Here is a 22,635-nt window from a genome sequence, read left to right as displayed (position 1 = left end):
ATTTTAGTAGCAGTCTGAATTCTCTCCCAGATACTCACAGTCGCATATAAAGAACTTGTCGGCGGTTGATGATGGTTAGGCTCGAGAGGATCCAGGTGAACTTTGGTTGCAACTTCAGTGGTGTCTAAATTAAACGGACATAATTCTGAAATAATCTTACCAGTTTAATGCATCGTATTTTTTGTTTTAAAATGATCTCTTACTCTGGTTGATTCGAACAGTAGTGTCACTGAGCTCAACTACATTGTATTTGCCGTTTTTCCTTACCGGAGTTTATGAAGTACGATCGGCATCTGTGGTACTGGCTTTCTGGGAATGTCGCGCAAATGGCCAGTTTATAATATGCACATTTCTTGATGTCTTCGGTCAGTAGAATCTTGGAGAGTTTTGCTGCGAGTTTCCCGGACAAACACTTCTCATGGAAAGTGTCTACGCCTTTGAGATGACTGAACTGCACTACCAGTCGTATAGACCCTTCATCGATTTTCAGGAGATTTGCACCACACGCTCGAACAATTGCCGCCAGCGTGTTCAAGGTATCGGGCCGGTTCTGTTGCACGCTCGCCTTCATGCTGTCAAAGACTAGTTTCGTTTCTGGATCAATGTTGACCCCACTGTTGGCATCAGTCACTTGCAAATGCACATCACAGTCTGCAAAATAAATATAAAAAAAAGCAAATCACAGTCTGCAAAATAAATATAAAAAAAGCAAATACGAATTATGTTGAAATTATATTTTAAATTTCATGTAAGACATGCAGTTTAATGAAGGCACACTACGGTGATTTCATGCCTACAGAGGGACTGTTTTAAAGGAAACATGCAGTGGAATTTTAGTTTATCTTGTTTTCATGCACATTTCTATATGTGTTGCAACAATACATATACAAGATCTCGATACTTGTTTTCATTGGAAGTGACAAGAAAGTAGAAAGTAGAAAGTGCATGTGAACAGTACAGAAATTAGTCCTTCAAAATTACCCACAAAAAAAATTGGCAAGAAAGCTGTTTTAAATGTATTTAAGTCATAAAAATCCTATTGCATATTTCCTTTAAAACCATTTCTTTTCAGTAATTTCCATAGCTTACTGCAAGATTGTGTTTTGACGCTGTTCCCTGCGACAAATATGATGGCACCTTTACTGCTATCTAAGTGTATATTGTTGTTCATCGGGCAGTTAACTATTTCTCTCTCCGATGACGACGATGATGAAGCTCCCCGCTCCACACAAGGTGAAGTCTCGCCGTCCGTCGTTCTTGCCCATTCATCTCTCAGACACCAGATCTTACGCGCGGGCCCTTTTGTTAAGGTAAAATCTTCACGTAAGGTTTTGGAGTGTACAAAAGGAGAATTTCCCCCGTCACGTCTTCCTCATAGAACTGCGTAGCTACAGAGTCAGAGAAGTCCTTTTGGAGGAGCCAATGTCGAACGTGCTCCTTCGACCAATTGCGGATTCTTGTTGGCAATTGAACATGAATATCCTTGGCATCCTTTCCTGAAACATGCAAGGTAAATACATCAAAGAGTGCGTTAATATTTCGTCATTGCTTACTTTATCATGATTCTATTTGTAACTCCATGAGTGACTTCCATATAATTAGTACACGTTTATGGTTTCAAATTATTTTTCTTACCAATATCCTTGAAAAAATCACACCCTTTTCGGTACTCGCTCTCACTGAAGGTCACTTGAATGGCCAACTCGCCTCTCCCCGCATATGACTCGATAATATCCTTGCTGAGAAGGATCCCGGTGAGTTCTCTCCCAAGTTCACCCGATGAACACTTCTCCTTGAACTTTTGAAGGTTTTCAAGAGATTGGAATCTCAAGTGAAACCGTATGGACCCTTTCGTTATTTTGAGGAGCTCCCCACCGGCATCTCTCATTACTCTGTCAAGTTCATTTAGGATGCGGCAAGTCGCCTTTGTTTTGGCAGGCTTATGGCGGATAGCAATTGGGACGTCATGCACTTCAGCAGAATTAGTGCACACCTCCGATGAGACACAAAGGTCTGAAGATTGACATAAAACAAGTATAACTAAATGTAAGCTGGAAAGGTTTCAGCAATCAGGCAAATTTGAATATTGTGACAGTTAGTTAAAAGCACAACAGTCCCAAAAACAACAAATAGGCCGTCAGCTGGACTGGAAAATTCGTTCGTTTCGCTCCAGCAATCGCGGGTCTAAAAATTTTTAACAGTTGTACCGAAATACACTTCCAAAGAATGATACTACAAAAGTTCTCCACATTTCGTCCAGCAGTTTTTTGATAATTTGACTCGAAAAAGCGAACTATTTGTCCATTGTGGACGTTCAAAAACGTACCGCGCCTACGTTAAAAAAATACCGCTGCGTATAACGCATCGTACCACGTGACGTGAACTGTCCAATTAGACACCAGATATGAGGTCGCAGGTCATGACATTTAACAAACATGGCGGCGTCCATTGGCAAAAGTGCGTCAACGTAAACATCGACCGGTGCAAAAAAGAAGTGTTTGCACTCATAATCTGTCACGTTTGAGGGGGGAAATGCGAAGGATCTGATGTCCGGTGATAGTAAGTTCATTTCCTGTGCCAAAGAGTGGCTGAATTTCACAATGACATCGCCGAATATACCCACGATGTGTGGGCAGTGGATCTGCTATGTCTGTATCGTACTGTACAGTACTACATCATGCACTACCGGCGCATGTAAACAAGGTAGTCCGGCCGGCCGATCTCACCCGTGGCGGTTTTATAAGTAAACGTCTCGGTGCTGCAATAAAACGCAAACCAGACACTTCAGCTGAGACCCAGATTTCTTCACCGAAAAAGCTCCGGGCAAAGTTCAAGTTTCTTTGAATTGCCTATCTACATAACTGTGTCATGCTGCACACAAACTCAACCAGGATTTTGATTTCGATGAAAACCTCAATTCAAGGACAGTACAACAAGCAGAACTTCCGTTGGAGGTAGGCCTACATGTCATTATAATAAAGGCGATTGTGTATTTATGTGCCCCAAAAAAGAACCAACAAATCCATGTTTGGGTTTAATTGTCTTGAATTAAGGGTAAGGTTAGGTTTTAATTTCTTTGAGGGAAACTGGGGTGACACAACGATAAAAACGCAATGCGAAAACAAAGCTGGTGGTCACCACGATGCACCGTGAATGCACAGAACCGCATCGATTTGGATTGCGTCAACTGAAAATGCATAGGAAAATTTTATTTTCTTGCAAAAGATACCATTCAAAATGATAACAGATTCCTGGTTATAAAAAAACACCTTTTCTTTCTCTACGGCATTGGACTGTTGGGTACGTCACTTGTTTACCGAATGGTTTTGGACTTTACTTTCCTTTTAGAAAAATTCTCTGAAGTCAATGAAGAAAAATGTCTTCAATGACAAATAGATCTTATTTGAAAAACCCAGTAAAAAAGGGGTTTTTGTTTTAGTTCCATCATCCATGATTCAAACCGAGTACCTCCGACACTGAAAATAAATGTCTAACGTTAAGATGCCAAAGTACAACGGGTACTGCACAAAATCCCATAATAAAATGTTGTGCAGTCTCTTTCTCCATTGTTGAATGATACTTTTATGGAGGTGTGAGGGTAGTCTTTCCCTTTGTATAAAATAGCAAAATAGCTTTTTATAGAATTTACTATTTGATTCTATATATATAGGCCTAAAGGATGAACGTCAGGAAAAGGGAGATGTTCTGCAACTGACTGTTCAACCCCGATCAACAACTTAGTTTCATGAGAATGTCCCAGCTTGCTGAACTGTTGGAATCATGAAATGATTTAGAAGCCGAAGGAACTGGCCTTGGATCTTTATATCGGTAAGATGTTTTGATTGTTATTCAGAGTGCAAACAGAAATAAACTTTAATAGAATATTCAAAATGAAAACTTCTTGATATTGCTTTGGAAGCTGAAAAGGTTGGTTCTCAATAGCTACCAATGTTTACATATTTACAGTTGAAGGCAAAACGATCGGGCACGTGATCTTTCTAGTAATTTAACTCTAGATTGAACAAGTTGTTTTCTTTCTTCTAAAGCACATCCACAGTAATCATTGTTTTTGATCATCAGATACTAAACCTGTCTATATTTTACTATTTTTTTTTTTTTACAGAACTGACAAGTTGACATATCGGCTTAGAAGAGAATATCCACAGATCTCTTTCCTTGATATATGGGACATCATCTACACCGCTACTTTATCTGCTGGATGTGTAGTTGAATCTCTGGGGACTTCAGAGGAGGATTCAAAACTGAAACTTTGGCTTAGAAAGCAAGACATACGCTCCATCCTGTTGTTAGGCCGTTACTGCACAAGATTTGATGAGAACTTTGATGTAGTGATAACATTTACTTGAAGTTGTATCAGTACGACTAGTTAGCATTTGACATTATAATGAAAATAATGAGTAACTCTAGATTTCAAAACTACATAATTGTATCCTTCTGTTCATTAGTGTTGGTTTTATTCATTTTAATTCTTTTCAATTATTAAAAATTAGTTCCAGTAAAAAAGGCAAATTCTGTGAATTTTAACAGTGAGACTAGCCACATATGACAAGCCAAATCACTCTCTTTAATGTGTAAGCATACAAAATAGCATGAGTTATGGTTTTGTTTTCTTTTTATAGATATACATGCAAACATTTATACGTGCTAATCAATGTATCAATAAATAAAAAGCTGAAATTTTCTTTGACAAAAGACTGATCTTAAGGCTTTTCTCCAAACCAAGATGGCTGTTTTGATTAGATAGCAAATAAATGTACAATGGTTGATTTTTGAAATTATTAAACCAGACTCTGACTTCTATCTGATGGTCCTTTGATTTATAATTGTATTTAAAGCCTGTTTCATTCCAAAAAAGGTGGTCTTTCTTACAAGTAGAAGGTTCTTTAAGTGACGTACCTGGTTCACCACAGCAGATCCAGAGGGTTTGGGGGCATAGCACCCATTATTTTTTTTTTATATGCGTTAGTTTGCTTTGTTTTAAGGGACATGTCTAGTCTGCTTTCCTGTTTCTTCTGCTGGTTACATGTGCAGATATTTATTTACTCTAAAGACGCCTCCATTTTGGGCACCCCCTCACTTTCATTAATCTTGAGCTGGTTCCACCACTGCATTATAAACCTTCAAAATAATTGCATTGTTGTATGCTGCCGAATAAGTTAGATTACAGTGAAATATTTTTTGGAAGAGGGACTGTGGTGATGTCTACCAGATGAGAAAACAAAAGGTCATGTTCTGTGTGACCCAATTGCCAATGTACATAAAAGATATTTTTTAACTCCAAAATCTCCTGGGTCAAATTGACCCAGAATCTGAATCCAAATTTGCTCAGTCCTTTTCTGGGTAAAAAAAAATACACATTTCAGTCAAAATGACCGAGAAACATGTCTTTTTTTTACTCCAAAGGGGTCATTTATGACTCCAAATGGGGTCAATTTTTGACCCGGAAAAGGACTGAGCAGACTGAGTCTGACCCAGGAGTTTCTAGAGTCAGGAGTTTCTAGGATATGACAAGCTATAGTGCTGTACGTGCGTAGTTTTGAAATTGGAAGTGCCAACGCAAGGCCTCAAACTGGAAAATGTGGGGTTTTTAGCATACATACATAACATTGGCAAACTTTGATGAGGTGTAAAAAAAACTGCAGCATATTTGCTGGAGAACTTTTGACATAGTGTTTGTGATGTACTGAACCCAGCATATGTGCATTAAAAAAGTAGACCCAGTGTTGCTGGAACGAAACTCATTTTACAGCCGGTTTTGAGTTTCAGCTGATGGCCTAAAATTATTATATAACAAGTCCAAACAAATTAAGTCGCAAAAGCGACAAATTATTGTAGCGAAAATAACAATTAAAATGTATAGATAATTTCATCTACATTCCAGTGATTATGACTTTTGATGCATGTTTATTCCCGATTTAAGTGTTTTATACTTACTGATGGAATTTGAGCTGCTTTCCGTGGACGTTTCCGCGTCGATCGAGTCGGTTTCCAGAGGTAAACGATCGAGTACTAGTTCCTCAATAGTCTGCTCTCTACCGCCTCGTTTAGGTGTGCTCCGTTGGTCGTTTTTACTTGGGCATCCTCGGCATTTTGCAAAGAACTTCTTGAACGGCATCATTTTGACTTTGTCTGACTGAACTGGTAGACAGAAACCTTTGACTTCGGAAGCCCTGATAACTCAACTGCCAAAAGGGGGAATTTTATTGCAAAAGGAACTGTATGATGCCATGGATTGCACGTAGTCTATTAACTTGAACTTTCTTCAACAGAAGCTATTACCTTGAACTTTGTATAACAAACGATTTTCTTCCCGTTGCTCTGTGCGTGCATATAATATGCACAGCCAGAATAGGGGCATGCGTGCTCGGGGGTAGGTACGGAAAATATATTATAAAAAAAAAAGTATCAAAACGAAAAAAAAAATCCCTTCTCTGCGATAAAAAAAGGCTTGTTTCGTAAGAACAATAATACTTCTCAAAAACTCAAAAAGTTATCGAAAATAACTATACAATTTTAAGAGAAAAACATCTAGATTGTCGGTTATGATAAACATCCATGATTAATGTACAACCTTTCGGGAAAATGGTACAGGCTGCACAGCCAACAGAAATCCCGAGGCCCCTTGCGCAATGCGGGAAGTTTTTTTTCACGCACAATGACTAACCGCTTTTCGCAATGCGGGAAGTTTTTTTCACGCACAATGACTAACCGCTTTTCTCTCATTCGAGGGAAAAATAATGATCGGGGAAATCCCCGAGTCGATTGCGCAATGCGGGGAATTTCTTTTCGCGGGGGGGGGGGGGGAGGAAGGAGGGGGCCAGGCACGCAGGTTCACGAGTGTTATTAGCAGGGGCTACCTGCAAAGAGTCGGGCAGGCGGTCTGTTAATTTTGTTACACATAATTCATTATCAATAAACATACACAATAAACATTAAACAATAATAACCAATTCGTGCCACACTGAACTTAAAACAACATACATGTAACTGAATAGGCATGAAGGCAGCGCCGGCTACACGGGTCAGGGACACATATCAAGCAGACAGGTCAACCCCGCGCGCTGGCTGACCGACGATCGCACGCACACTCACCGCACACACACAAACCCTCCCCGAGTATCCAACACGGCCGCCATGCCTACTAAACTTGACAGCGAGCGATCCAAAATTCAAGGGTAACTACACTATATCCCACACATGTAAAGGTGTTAACAGTTAAATTACTGATGTCACATAAAATCCAAATCTAATCCCACAATCCAATTAATTTCGTAAGTCTTGCACGTTAACCCATGTGATGTTTTACACAGTCACAACGCACATACATGTACATGTCACTATTGTCAAAAATCAACGTTAAAGTTCCAACATTACACAAGGGTGTGAGTGACCACTGATAAAAATAGCTGAAAACAGCTGAAAAAGGTGTGAAAAAGCTCAACTTTGAAAATCTCCTATACTTTTGTACACAGCGAGTGAGGGAAAAAGCTGAAAAAAGCTGAAATCCAACACACAAAAAAGCTGAAATCAGCTTTAAAGCCGAGATTTCACACCCCTGATTACACTACCTCAAACTTCACCTAAATTCCACATTTTCAATTCAACAAAAGCCATCCCCATCCTTATTAAACCAGTCTATGATAAATTGCGGTAAAGGTAGTAGGCCATCTGACCCCAAAAGTTTCCACAAAATAATGAATTTTACGCTACAAAAATGGGAGTAAAAGAAAGGACATGATTACTTGCAAAGAGTCGGGCAGGCGGTGCCAAAACCAGTGTGGCCACTCTGTTTTTGTTTTTTTCAAGATCGCCATCTAAAATTTTTCAAGATTTTTCAAGCCTATGAAAATTACTAGACCAGCCAACCTGTCCCATTATGCAAAGGTTTTTTTGAAAGGATTGAAGCTCTTTTCAACAAATGTGCCATTTTTTTTTCAAATGTGCCGTTAATTTTCTGTCCAAATACCATTTTTGCAGAATCCTGCCAGAAATCTGCCAAAAAAATCCATACTGTCAAATTTTCAGTCAAACTCTTTTTTTAACAAAAATTCTGTCAAAGTTAGCCGAAAATCGGCTAAAACGGTCACAATGCCCTCTCCCGGAGAGGGCATGTAATGAAGCGCGCGTCGCAGTGCCTAGCCTATATAAAGCTTACATACACTGCAGGGTATGACCGTTAGTACATGTATAGCGCGCCAATGCTAAAAGAATTACAAAGTAAAAATAAAAGTCTCTAAAAAGCTCGGGTGTTCAGTGGAAAAAGTTGTCAAAGTTTCTACAAAACAGATGGTTTTGTACTTTTAGTTGAAAACTTTCAAGATTTCTTGCTTTTTCATTTTTTTTTCAAGTTTTCAAGTTGGGTCTCAATTTTTCAAGATCTTGAATTTTTTTCAAGCAGTGGCCACACTGGCCAAAACCCGCGTTGGCGGTATTTATATGCCCGTGTAGTTAAGTCTAAACCCCTCGGAAAAAAACTTAAAGTTGATATCAGTTGATATTGTTACATTTTAAGGTCCTTGGGCCCGCATTTCCAATGATTAAAACTCGTGATGAACTCAGTACACGTACTAAATTAAAGATCAGGGGTATCATTGGGTCCCCTACAATAAAATAGATTCAGGGAATACGTTCGAAAATGGCTAGTCCACATCACAAACACACTGATCACTGTATGCAGCTACAGGGATTGAGAAACCCACTACTGTATACATGTAGGCCTAATACTGTATAATAAGGGAATAAATTAATGTGTGCTCCGGAGGTTTTTATCACTCTGTTTAAGAGACCACTTAGAGTCTGGGTGCTGATAATTACCCGAGCCGGAGGCGAGGGTAATTATCAGCTCCCAGACTCTAAGTGGTCTTAAACAGAGTGATAAGTACCGACGGAGCACATATTTATTCCCATTCATAAATACCTTTTCGGTAAAAAGAAAATCATATAATTCGTTTAAAACATCCCGATTTTGTTCAACAAATTCACTTCATGCTTTTTGAAACATCCCTCTTGCATCCCTCTTTGAGTGTTCAGCTGGCGAGTAAGATGTAAACAACCCTTTTTTTGGAGATTGACGCGCGCGTATCGTGTTCTGCGCGATGTCACGCAGAACGCACCTGGCGCGTTGCGTTTTGAATTTAGAACTATAAGTTCCCTGGTAGTGTTGCGCATGCCTACGTGAGGATTGTGAACGTTCAACCAACGAAACGATAAGAGGCACTGGATTTTTAGGAGTCCATATTTTATTGTGACACTGGAAAAGTGTTTAAGACCAGCTAGCCATGTCTTTATCATCCGTTTAAGACCGGCCACGTGACGGGCTCTCGTCCAACAGGAATGCGTAAACTGTCTTAGGTATTTATGAATGCATATTAAAGATATAGTCCATCATTTGTAATTTGTGCATTTTGTTCGTTTGAAGCAACAAAAGTGTTCAAAATCTAACGCGCGTGCCTGTGCGTCGTGCCAATGCTTGCGCGCGCTGCGCCGAATAACAAAACGAACTACTAATTTAAATGTTCCTAATGTTTAAATTAGCAAAGATTTGTTTTAAATGTACGTACCCCTTTCGTGCCTTTACAACCACAGATACAGGGGTTTTTTTTAGCGAAAAACGCGGCTGTCATAATCCATATCGTATACTAGACTTGACTCAAGTCGGAATTGCTTTAAGTCGGTATCTTAAAAGAAAAGTAGCAAAAATCGCTTAGTTTACGTCTTTCCAGATGCCCGACAGGGTACACTTCAGTGCGCGTTCCTTTTCAGTGCCGTATAACAATGCGCACACACTGGTACAACACGCGTATTACACGTACATGTGTTCGCATCGGTTTGCATGTATTGCAGAGCATGTGCATACATGTGGTGCAAAAGTTAGCAATTTGATTGGTCAAGCGATGTTGCTGCATATGCATAGAGATGGTGTTGCATATGCATCGATGAAAACGTGCGCGTTCACGTCACGCGAGGGGGTGCTGATGGCAGATTGATCAAGTCGGAATAGACCGCTTGCAGACGCGTTCGATAATTGACGCGCTAAGGTGAGCGACGCCATGTTAATGGACAAAATGTGCGTGGATAGATATACGCCTGTCCCACAACATGGCGTCGCGTGCCTTCGCGCGTCGATTATCGAACGCGTCTGCAAGCGGTCTATTGCTTACTTTTGCACCACATTGTATGCACATGTCTGCAATACATGCATGGGCGTAGCGAGGAGGGGGCAAGGGGGGGCACTTGCCCCCCCCCCCCCCGAAAAGCAAAAAAAAGAAGAAGAAGAAGAAGAAGAAAAAAGAGAAAACAGGAAAGAAAAGAAAAAGAGGCGGGAAGACAAAGTGGTGTAGGGGGGGGGGGGGAGTGGGCCACATTTCCCTGCCCCCCTCTAAAACTGATAAATCGAGAATATGTTGAGAAATGCAAGCATTTTTGGCAAAACAAATTTTTTGCCCCCCCTCTAGAAAAAATCCTGGCGACGCCCATGAATACATGCACACAAATTTACGTGTAATGCATGTGTTGTACAATGTAGGCCTACATACAGTGTGTGCGCATTGTTATACGGCACTGAAATAGAACGCGCGCTGAAGTGTACCTTGTCGGGCATCAGGAAAGGCGTAAACTAAGTGATTTTCGCAACTTTTTTTGTAAGATACCGACTTATAGCATTTCCGACTTGAGTCAAGTCTAGTTCAAATTATAATCAAAGTTTCAAAATATAAAAACTATGTACATTGGTAACAATCTTCTACATCTTCAATTAACAAAACCACCAAGATTCTCATATCTGGTATTTATCCATCATTCATATAAAATATAAGCCAATATAAAATATTCAAAAATATTTTTTTTAATGGAAATGCCTGAAAATGTAACGTTATGCTTGTGATACAGAATAGATTTGATCGTATAAGACATGTCCCACATTTGGCAGTGAATTAAAGTCATAGTCATTAGTAGTAGAAGCAATGGACCGGACGCCATGACCTATTGCAGAAGTGCTCACCTCCGATAAGACATGAAGGTCTGAGTGCCGGAACGCTTTCAGAAATTAGACAACTTTGCCAATATCCGGGTCAATATTACAAAAATTGCTCGTCGCAAAAGCGACAAGTTAAAACGAAAGCAGGTTATTTCATGGATATGGTGGTTCCAATACGAGTGTGGAATTTGAGCTGTTTTCCGAGGATGTTTCTGTGTTGGCGAGTCAGATTCGACTGGCAAAAGTGCAATGGTTTACGTTCCTCAACTCTAATATATTAGTTTGTTCGTCACAGTCTTGTTGGGTATTCCACGATTGGTCGACATTCCTTGGATGTCGTCTGAATATTTTTTCTAAGCGCCGACATCAAATTTACTTTGTCTTACAACCATGCAGAAAACTGGGGTAGCCCTGATTGAACTTTCAAAAAAGTGAAACCTTCCTGTAAAAGATATTGAAAATTAGTAATAATTGGCCTTTTAAAATACCTAAATAATTGTCTCTTTTGGGGTGTACGAGCTCAGGGTATAACCAGGAGCATTATGCTTAATTCATCGAAAGATTGAAATTTACAACGAAAATGAAGAAGACAACTGATGAAATGCAAAACAAATCAACTCTTTACGATAAAATGCACAATTATATTTCTCCGAGATTCAAACAGTTACCAAATAAATAACCTGAACCATTTGATAACAAAACAATTGTCAGTTGAAATAAACCACCATGGGGTATCCAGTAGTGTACAATCTTTGGGAAAATGACATGCACAGACCGCATTACTTTAAGGGAATCCCCGTACTCTCTAAAATTAGCTGTTATTGCACAATACTCTGGCACTTTTGTGATTTAAATTTCAACAATGGCGGCTCAACAATGGACATTCATAATCCACGCTACGCATATTTTCTGTTGGCCAATGACAATTTCGCAGCCATATTTGGTAGCCTGTCACTCAAACTCGAGGGAAGGCATAAAAAGTGTATGCATGTAGGCCTAACCCACACGTTATAGTTCTTAATCTAAAATAACAGATCGAATGCGAGTCTGCATTTGGCAATGCTGGAATTTTGTTTTCGCAAACAATGACTGCCCTTTTTTCGTTACAGAATTTGTTTGCTTGAGGAAATGATTTCGAAATTGCAAATTGATATTATACTACGGTGCATTGGGTCATTTCATCTCTGATTCTACAATTTGCAAAAAAAGTAGAATAAAGTAGAAAATTCTTCCCAAAAGGTAGTCAGTTTTACCCAAATTAGCCAATATTCAGGCAGTTTCATACTAGTTTGGTAAATAATATTGACTAATTTCAAAACACTGTTTACCCAACTTCACATCACATGAAAGTAAAATAAACTATTTCTTTACAGAAGCGACAACATGCCTATGGATTGCTTTTTTTTATCATCTCAACGGAAGTCTGATCCATACTGTAGTGCTTTGAGTTGAAGTGCAAGTCACAGACAATGTTGTATCGACTGCAGGCTTGTTTTTTGAAGGTCATTATAGAAATACATGTATATTACAGGGAAATTTCCACTGACGACGTCAGTGAAAATGGTGGCTGTATTCTTTTTTTTTTAATACATTGGGCCTATCCCTGTGCAATTATACTGATATTGCCATTTTCTCCCCACTTATGCGACTTAAGTAGGGTTTACTTTAATTTCTGAGCTTTATGTTTATATAATCATGTTTGTAAATTTAGAACCCCCCCCCCCCCCCCCCGTTTTAATGTACAGGCGTAAAGTACTCATATTTTACGTTTTTCTAAATAACCAAGGACGGTGTTGCTGTGATATCACTTTGGTTGAGTTAGGCCGCATAATGTTTGTTGATTAAAAAACCCATTGGTGTAATTAGGCCTAATGTGCTCAGGCATGAAGGACCAAAAAGTCCGAGGAATGTTCAAATCCTAACCTGTTGAAGTTTCAGCTGAGTGGATATTACAATATTCGAGAAAAATGAACAAAAAATGCAAAACCTTTTGATCACGAAACACGATTTGATCAGTATAACTCTTTATTCCAAACATAAGCCAATTGACTGATCGTTGGAAATCACCCAAAGATTTTGTTTCATCTAAAGGACAGCAAGCCAGTGGGAATAATTTCGCGGGGTGTATAGTGCCTGTGCGATCTTCAATCGAAGTAAATTTCTAATAATAATATTTCAGTGGGTTACTTTTTAGGATAATTGCAAATAATCCTGATCCTGTCTTTAATAAGTCGCTGCTCATATACACGTTTCATGTAGTGGTGGCAAGGGTTCACACATGCAGGCGTGAGCGAGACTCGGATAGCCGTTCATAATAACTGTCAATTGTTATATAACCCGCGTCTACAGTAGGGACAAAAATCTCCCATTTTATGCCCAACTTTTATATTTACCCGACTTTGCGGAACTAGTACACACGGTGAATTCCAACACGAATTTGGACAATGAAGCCATGCGTGGTGTAAATCAAAGAATAGTGCTTCCATGCACGAAAATGTTTGATAAAACTGTATTTGGTCAATACTTTCTTGGAACGCATATTAAGAACCTTCTTCTACCCAACCCTATTCCATGAACACAGACAAGCAGAACCGACAGAGGAATGGGGTCAGCTAATTGACCCTGCTCACGAATTTGACACCAGACTTAGATTGCTCGCTGAAAAAAATAATTTGGCAGAAGCATTGGAGTTTTAAACAAGAGATGGCGTAGTACACTTATTGACATACATGAATACTTAACCAAGAATTTCATAATTGCAAACAATCACCAAATATAATTATTTTATTTGTGGCCAACGATCTACAGCAAATGTAGAACGTGATACAATACAGAACCAAAAAAAACAACAACATGTGGTCGTATCACTGCTACCCAACTATAGCTAAAGAAGACACAAAATTGACACAAATGTAACCTTTCCGGGGTGGAGGGTTGAACCCGTCTCCCACTAATAAGCCACAGTTTTCTATTTAACAGGTGATATAAATACATAAACACAGATAACTACTCGACACATGGTTAGTTCATCATCACTCTAAACAATTCTTTATGTACAAAAGGAACAGAAACATTTAAAAAAAAACCAAGTAGTTGCCTGTACAAAATGTTTGGTCTCAAAGAGCAAGGACAGAAATAAGCTTCTCAAAACAGTCCATAGGATTTTCCATACCGAGTACAATGTATGTCTGTACATACAAACACTTATGTGAGGCTCACCAATTAGAATCAATTGGGACCAATTTGGAACTTAACAAGAAAACAAAACAATGCCATTGGGTTTATCTCCAATTTGATGATCTCCAAGACTGCAAAATGTTAACAACTGTCTGAATATTAAGCAGGCTGGGGCTCCAGTTAGGGGGATGGGATGCGGCTGCTGGCTCATGTGCATATGGTGTGAAACACAAACATCTTTGCTTGAATGTCAGGCCCAATCAGCAATACGTCCAAAATACCCCTCCTCCCAATCTCCCAATTGTTTTCTTTGCAACTGCTGAGGATGTAGTGTGCATGGAGTCCATTGCTATAACAAAGTTTAATATTTTTTGCACCATGTGCAAATGCAGCTGGCGGTATCCATGTGTTCACAGAACAAAACACCCGACACTGTCAAGAGTTCCTCACAGGAAAAAGCCTAGCCTCTCACTCGATATTACTGATTCAGGCAGTTTATGCCATTGTGACTAAATTAAAGCATTCAATTCCCTCCAGGTATGGCTCTGTGTGATTGCGGTTGCAGTCTTATTACCACTGACCATTCTACTAGGCTTGAAGTGGCACCCTGAACAAGACTGCAGGTGCGGTAATTTTACACTTCTTCCCCTCAAACCATGATGTACATGCATCAAAAGTTACAAAAGGCTACGCCTTAATATGGAGATATTTAAGCAAAAAATCATAGGTAAAAACCCTTACTTGGACCTCAAGTACTATGAAATAAGCTTATGTTGCGGTGAAAATTGCTTCATTCCACGCTTCTCCACATGGATGTGAAGTGAAAGCACAATTAACACCACAACGAATCCTCAACGAAATTCACTTGAGTAGAAATTTTGTTCAACTTTTGCCAATTTGCAGTGCATTGCATGACACCGCAATACATGCATTGCATTTTGTGTTTGCTCAAGTGCCAAGTTGGAACCAGCCTTTCTGCCGATACAAATAAAGCACTTTATCTACTGAAGGCCCATGACAGAGACGAAGTATATCCGCTAAGCCACAAGGGGGTGAAATGAAGGTGTGTATAGATGTGCAAAGTTTTAGAGCTATCAGCTTGATGTGGTGTCTGCGTGGAGTCTGGGTTGCTTTGCTGGAGGTTCGCTGACATCATCTGGCTGCAAGGACAAAAGTTCATAATATCATTGGCAGAGATAGTAAAATGAGTGGAATCGTAGCATGTTGTTTGTCATCCACTTGTTTAAACCATGCTCCATCACAAGTCCATCCAAAGTCATTACACAGTAGGGGTTATGTTACGTCTTACGCCATCGAAGTCACGCAATGCCCAGGGTACTATAACCAAACAAACCTGGCCTTACGTAGCGATAGCACAGTGACCACTTTTTTATCAATTCTTTTATCAGTTGGAGAAAAAAAATAACGGCATCCGTCACGTTCCGAGTAAGACTACATATAAAGTCAGCTCCGAAGCACTGTTTCATTTTCCAATCCTACTTATTCTTAAATTAATTGTGCAAAACGTATGGTAAAAATGGTGGACGAGATATTGTTTGGACACGCCACTATTGGAGAGGACCCCATATGACGTGACACTTCTATGGCGTATCATAAATCCTTCAGTCCTAAGTTGTTACAGGCTATCTAATGACGAAGACTTTCCTTCATCATTGCTCATCCCATGTAGATTGTGATTGGACTTGTGAATGGACTGACCGACGAGACTACATATACTGCCACGTAACTTCTTGCTCTAATAAGAGGCCAGTGACCACAGTGTCTTAATGTCTGATGCATGGCAAAGACTGGCAATTAACAATTGCTTTTCTGTTTTTCTGAGAGATCTTGTTTCTTTCTGAGATGACAAAAATGAATTGACAATCATAAATTAGCTAAACAAATTATGTGTTTGTGTTGTATAGTGCATTAATAGCAAGGAATCAGTACCTGTAGTCTTTCAAAAAAGGGAACAACACTTCATCTGGACAAAGTTTTCTAGTTGTTTTTTTCCCAAAAAAATTTCAAGACAGCCTAGCTGCTATATTTGACACAACTTTGTAGCTTACTTTTTCAGATGGTGATGTATGTGTGCCAGATGTCTTGGGATCTGACTCATCGGGTGTCGTTTGAGGGGTCTGCTCAAGAGGTTGACTGGTGGTGTCGTCTTTCTTCAAGTTGCCAAAATTTCTCTGCTCACCACCTTACAGGTAAGAAGAAAAAAGTCCTGTTAAATAATACAGTTCCGCATGTGTGTGGAATTTGCCTAAAGTTTCTTGCCATATCAACTTTTGAATCCTAGCTGCGCCCTATCATGAATAATGATTACAGGTGCAAGTGTCTCAACCATTCAACAATGAAGCTTCCTGAGTCCACTCTAAATAAACATCTCATAATGTGAGCATGAACATTTGTATGTGTCATGCAATCTAGTGAGAAACGACATTAGTGGTGGCCAATAATCCTTGGCATCCTCCATTATTCAACTGAATGTGGAAAATTCTGATGTTTTGAGGACAACTCGCTACACAGTCAACCATTACAGAACTACAGAACACAACTACATTTCACTGTTTCCAAAGGCAAGTTCAAAGGGTGGTTGTCTAAAATTTGTCTTTTGTAATTAGAAAACTTGAACAAAACCAACGAGAGCTGTTGCGAAAAAGTTAAAGAACAAACAAAGGAAAAAGGTATTTAGAGGAGCAAAAGAAAATCCTTGATTTACACCATAAACAAACTAGTAATGTATAGGGTTCCTTATTGGGTAAAAAACACGATAGAATAGACCTTTAGAAAGTCTTTAGAAATCAATCCACCCCATAAGGGAAACACTATGGAGTTTGAGATTTCAATAGGAATAACAACAGAAGGGAAACAAAGGTCTCCTCTCAAGTATACGTATGTAAGGCCGTGTATATAAGGCTGTGTGTGATGACAAGTTCTTCACAAGCATATTTCACCCCCAAAGCAGGTGACTCGCCTGTGAAGCAAGAGCAACCCTGAGGCGGGACTCGCCAAAAAAACAGACAACAGAACACAAAGCCCCCTCCCAAAGATTAAACTGTTACAAAAGTCCATCTCCAACAGAAGCTCATGTCTGTCTACATACCTTCACTGACGCCTGTTGTACTGCTCCTGTCATCATTATCGCTGCTGTAATTAGAGTCCATGGTTGAGTCCATCGTGGAATCGTCATGGCTCAGTGCTGATGAGGGAGCTACATGTCAGGAATGAGAAAATAGTAGATCGTAAGATTCTTCTGGAGCTGTTTTACATGTAACTGTAACATTAACCCTTGCTCTTTAGGTGTAATGTTAGCGCATAGTTGGATACGTCAATGTCCTCTAACTGAGGTGTAGAGAATGCTTTGGCTTACCAGCCAATGGACTGTATTAGATTGCTTATCTAGTGGTTAAGCAATAGTGCTTATTTCAATGGGATTAAGAGGATCTGATGATCTCACAACAGACCTGTATATAAACCTTGGTCCCTAGAGAGCATGGATTAGATGACTTGGTGCAGTGGCGGATGTTGGAGGGCAGCTGCATGACACATTGGGATGTCTGTTTGGGGGAATACTGAAGTGAATTGGAGGGTATGGTAGGGTGAGGCCAAGTAATGCTGCCAGTCCTAACTCTTAACTTTAACTTTATTCCTCCTAAATAAAATCAAGCGAAGTGTTCAGAGAATTTTGCCGGATTGAAGAAAGTACAGCCAAGCCATTGTTACTTTACACAAGGTTTGCTGCAAACTGAAAGATAAGTACGAGGGATGTGACATTGGATTCCTACAGAGCTGTGAATTTGGAGCATTCGGGAAGGTTCCTAGCCCAAACCCTTTCAGGGCTACACTTACTGAGCCTGGCGTCTTCTATCAAAGCTGTGACATCCCTGTGTCTGAGAGGCTCTTGCCCAACCTGCTGGTCTTCTCCTTGCCCTGGACTGCCCTGCTTGGCCGAATCTGCCAGGACACCAAAAAAAAAAGTGTAAATAAATAGGAGGGCAAAATAGAAGAAGAAAAGGGATCAAAGGAATGCTTTGTGATGCTACACATGATGTAGTCTGTAGAGATCCTCAGGCAGCATCCGAATTATTGGCAATGGCTAGAAATTACACACGAGTCTTTAGGACATGCTGCAGCCGCTTCTCATAGACTCGTGTGTAATTTCCAAGCCGTAGCCCGGTAAATTGGATGCAGCCTTTTATACCTTTGGCAGTCTCTCCATGGTGCTTGGCCAAGTCGGTGACCTCTGACCCCGATGGCCCCATGCCCTCTGGGTTGTTTTCCTTGTTGGCGTCAGCGGACTGCTCGTCCTTTTTCTCCTCGCCTTCTTTCTCTTTGCTTTTAGTTTCCACAACAGGTACCCACTTGAAGATCTTTATTGATGTGTCTCCGATGGTTACCCATTTCTTCTCCCTAGTGACAAATATACATCCATCTTTCTTAATATACAAATGTAGAATATAACTATGTAAGTTTATATTATTTGCAGCTTTGTCAAGTATTCAGTTTTGGATAAGTTTACAAATTATGAAATGCAATTTGGGGCCAACCTGATAATAATTACAGAGCTGCATATAACTAATTTGTCCCAGAAAAAGCCGTGCCATGCACCACATTTGACATAAATATCCAGCAAGCACTTGAATGTTACTCTTTTATATATATATATAGGCCTATATATTGATGTATATCGACCATTCAGACCGCATGTGCGTTAGGAATGACAAGTCGTCCGTTGCTGGATGGGGTTGGCTTAATTTACAATGTAGTTTAAGAAAAATGATGGCGCCATTCCATTCATTTGCACATGGGATTGGCGGACATAAGAGATCGGGTAGGCTAGGTTTCGGCATAATAATTGCGTTGTTTCAATGGTCGAGTTGTCCCGAGTTGACTTGTCTCACTCTCAGCCATGTCAGCGGTGGAGTTGTCTCAACGGGGGAGTTGTCTCAACGGGGGAGTTGTCTCAACGGTGGAGTTGTCTCAATGGTCGAGTCATCTCGAGTCGAGTTGTCACGGTCGAGTTGTCTGACATTCCAGGGAACAATTTTGTGCCCAATTTCCAGACACAATTTTTTTTTTTTTGCTTTTTGACTATCAGATAATAAAGGTTTCAACACCAGGCATTACAATACCTGTATTAATTTGAGGCTCGTCAAGAAAGAGGTTTGGCAACACTGCATGCAGAAAGTTGGGGAAAAGTCGAAGTGCGCCACCTTGGGACTCTAACAATGCCAATGTACATGCAGGCTAAACAACGACACATAGTGACATACACGACATACATGACATAGGCAGATAGGCCTATGCCTTTATGCGACTGGGATTTGACTGATAAAAATTGCTCGTTTCTTACCATTTTCGGACCTTATCAATGGCTTGCATGACACGTTTGATTTCATCTTTAGCACGGCTGCGGGTTTCGGCCCGAGCTGAACGAGATGAACCCATCATTTTAAGAATATCGGACAGAAATATTGGGCTTCCGATATGTAAATCGTACAAAGGACCTGCTAGCCATGCATGGCCTATAGAGGGCGCACATCCAAAACTATGGTTGCAACTTTGTTCGGATATTTATTGTGTTCGTTGTATTTTTTTTTCACGCCAAAGACACGCTAATTTCATTGCTTTACAATATTTCTTGATGTCAATAATTCGTCCGTAAAAAATATCGGAAACAATCAGCGGACGAAATTTCAATGTAATACAACAGATATTTCTTGAGTTATTGGCCCCACAATGAGTGTGTATTTTGTTGAATTACAGAACTTGTGATCTCTCACGCGCCAAAGACACGTTAATGTTTTGGTTACATTAATTTAATTGCTGGATAATTTCTTTATATTAATAGTTAGTCTTTAACACATTACAAGCACCCAACAGACGAAATTTGAATGTAAAACAACAGATAATACTTTAGTTATTGGCCCCACAACGAGTTGTGGGGTTTTTTTTGGGGGGGGGGGGTTGAATTTTTTTCAATTTGTCTTGATATTAACCGTCTTTAAAATCACAAGCAATCAACAGACGAAATTTCAATGTAGTTCTTGAGTGATTGGCCCCACTGTACAACCAGTGTGGTGGTGATAATAATTACATGCATGGCTGGCCATACGTGGCCTTTAGAGGGCGCACATCCAAAACTATGGTTGCAATTTTGTCCAGTTTTTTATGGTGCGTTGTAATTTTCACGCCAAAGACACACTATTATTTTGCATATATGAACTTTATTTAACTACCATTCTTCATGATATTTAAGAAGTTTCTTTTTCGGACGTAATAACAGGTAATCAACAAACGCCATTGCAATTTAATAAAAACAGAATTTTATTGTGTTATTGTCCCCACAAAGCGTGCAGTGATTTGGTAGAATCAAAATAATGTACTTACATTACAAACACATTGTCGTAAAAGTTGGTATCTGAAAATTTCTATGCCAAAACCTTTACACCGGGGGTTTGTGTACAAAATATCAGACGGTTGTTTACTACTCCCCATCATGTTCAATTAACTTCGGCAGCGACCGCAAGCCCCATTTCAAATAAAAAGTTTAGACCGGATCGAGGTACTTTTACGACAACGTGCTGGTAATGGCCGGCTGCTCATGCGGCGCGCCCTCTATACTGAAAAAACAATTATTATTATTATTATTATTATTATTTATTCGGCCAAAACATTCAAAATACAAACATGTACATGTACATACAATGTAAGAAATGTCATACATTAAGGACAGTCAAGATGAAATATAAATTGTGTAACAAATACCAATCGAAAAGAATAGATGTGTATAGGTACAGTAGGTAAGAATGAGATGGGGAAGAAATGGGGGTGGGGATGAGGAATGTATAGAAGGGGAGCGGATTGGGGAAGAGTGGAAGTGGGAGGGAGTTCAACAAGCAGAGTAAAGACAATCCAATCTAAGATGGCCAGGATGAACAAAAGTGAAAACACTGTGACTCAAAAGCCTGTTCATCCAATCCTAGGTTGGTAACATGCAATAACTTTAAAATATAACTATTAAATACAAGTAATATGAGAAGTTAAAAATAAATCTGGAAATTAAAAATGCTATAATAATGGAGGGTAATATATATGAATAAATAAATGGGTAAATAAATATCTGCTAAATATGTAAATGAATTTAAATGAAAATAAAAAAAGTAACATAAATAAAATAATTCAGTAAGAAACACAATAAGTGATAAACAAGTAAGCAATGAAACATACAAACGAGTTAAAAAAGCATCAAAACAAAGACAAGAACAATCAGATAAAACCATACAGAAAAAACATAACAGATACCGTACACATGCAAACAGACAAGCAAAATTACAATCATACGAACAGTCATTATATAATAAACGGGTAGGTAATTTCGTCTCCGTGCGAGAAAAAAAAGACCGAAATGTGTATAGCTGCAAAAAGTGTTTGGGTAAAATGCCCTTGTGTAAAAAAAGTGAAACAAAGTAACTTCTTAAGAAATTTGTTGGATTATTGCTCGAAAAAGGAGTGTTACTTTTTTGCCATGAACGTTGCTTTCGTTCAGATCATATTTTTCACGTTTAAAACCCTAAAAAAATTTCGATCTCATTTTCTTTTTTGTCGGAATAATTCGCATGAAATCACACTCGTGAGTGTAATACATCATGAAGAATTATTGGACTGAATTTCCATTTAGTACAACCAGTAAATCGTGACTTATCACCCGAACCTTAAGAGTATTTTTGTCATGTACGATGACATTAATTGATTTGGTCATATTATTTTTGTTTGTTGATAAATTCTCATGAAATTGAACTGGCGATCGTGAGACATTACGAACAATTACTCAAGGAAATATTTAGTTAATACATTCAGTATTTCTTGAGATATTACCCGAACCATGAGTGTCTTCTTTTTTAATATTCAACACACTAGTGAGGTGTCCGTGTTGACGCTGTTATAGACCGCTTGCAGATGCGTTCCATAATCGACGCGCGAAGGCGCGCGACGCCATGTTGTGGGACAAGCGTATATCTATCTATGCACATTTTGTCCCATAACATGGCGTCGAGCACCTTCGCGCGTCAATTATCGATCGCGTCTGCAAGCGGTCTATAGTGACCACTGTTCATGCAGCGCGCCCTCTATAATTTTGTCTCCGTGCAAGAAAATAAACTAGACCGAAAAGTGTATAGCTGCAAAAAGTGTTTGGGTAAAATGCCTCTCCTGCTGCAGTAAGCTGAAGACGGTCAGAGCATACTGACCGGAACGTCGAGTTTATACCTCTGGTTCTTTTCAGAACCATTCTCTTAGTTGAGAAATTATTCGCACATGGTGTTTCCGCAATTCGCAAACCTTTCATTATTTAGTTTCTCCATGGAGGTACCTCCATGGTTTCTCCACCATGCAAAGCCTCAAATCTTACTTAAAAACAAATTGAAGAAAAATTAAGATTGTTTATTTTTGTAATT

At 39.4% G+C, this 22,635-nt stretch overlaps 1 protein-coding gene and 1 long non-coding RNA gene across 2 annotated transcripts; one reads left to right on the top strand and one right to left on the bottom strand.

Moving 5' to 3' along the window:
* Nucleotides 1-2,366: 2,366 nt before the first annotated feature.
* Nucleotides 2,367-4,837, top strand: LOC119726188. The gene is made up of 3 exons (XR_005270797.1): nt 2,367-2,954; nt 3,671-3,828; nt 4,124-4,837. It is a non-coding gene; the product is annotated as an uncharacterized LOC119726188 (long non-coding RNA).
* An 8,849-nt stretch (nt 4,838-13,686) lies between these two features.
* On the bottom strand, nt 13,687-19,701 carry LOC119726118 (B-cell CLL/lymphoma 7 protein family member B-A-like). The gene is made up of 6 exons (XM_038197726.1): nt 19,533-19,701; nt 18,381-18,589; nt 18,029-18,133; nt 17,283-17,390; nt 16,243-16,376; nt 13,687-15,333 (listed from the first exon to the last, which is right to left on the bottom strand). The coding sequence occupies exons 1-6, from the start codon at nt 19,628-19,630 to the stop codon at nt 15,268-15,270; spliced, it is 720 nt and encodes a 239-aa protein (XP_038053654.1). The 5' UTR covers nt 19,631-19,701; the 3' UTR covers nt 13,687-15,267.
* Nucleotides 19,702-22,635: the final 2,934 nt, after the last annotated feature.

The sequence above is a fragment of the Patiria miniata genome, unplaced genomic scaffold (assembly GCF_015706575.1).
Source record: "Patiria miniata isolate m_02_andy unplaced genomic scaffold, ASM1570657v1 HiC_scaffold_2, whole genome shotgun sequence".
Lineage (NCBI taxonomy): Eukaryota > Metazoa > Echinodermata > Asteroidea > Valvatida > Asterinidae > Patiria > Patiria miniata.
The sequence above is the reverse complement of the archived record's forward strand: the minus strand, read 5'-3'. Positions and strand labels throughout refer to the sequence as shown.

Bases quoted from the DNA above. Each gene is read 5' to 3' on its own strand.
- LOC119726118 (XM_038197726.1), bottom strand. From the start codon at position 19,630: ATGATGGGTTCATCTCGTTCAGCTCGGGCCGAAACCCGCAGCCGTGCT. The intron at 18,590-19,532 runs GTAAGAAACGAG...ATTTGTCACTAG, and splicing joins ATTGATAAGGTCCGAAAATG to GGAGAAGAAATGGGTAACCA. The intron at 16,377-17,282 runs GTATGTAGACAG...CTTACCTGTAAG, and splicing joins TACAACAGGCGTCAGTGAAG to GTGGTGAGCAGAGAAATTTT.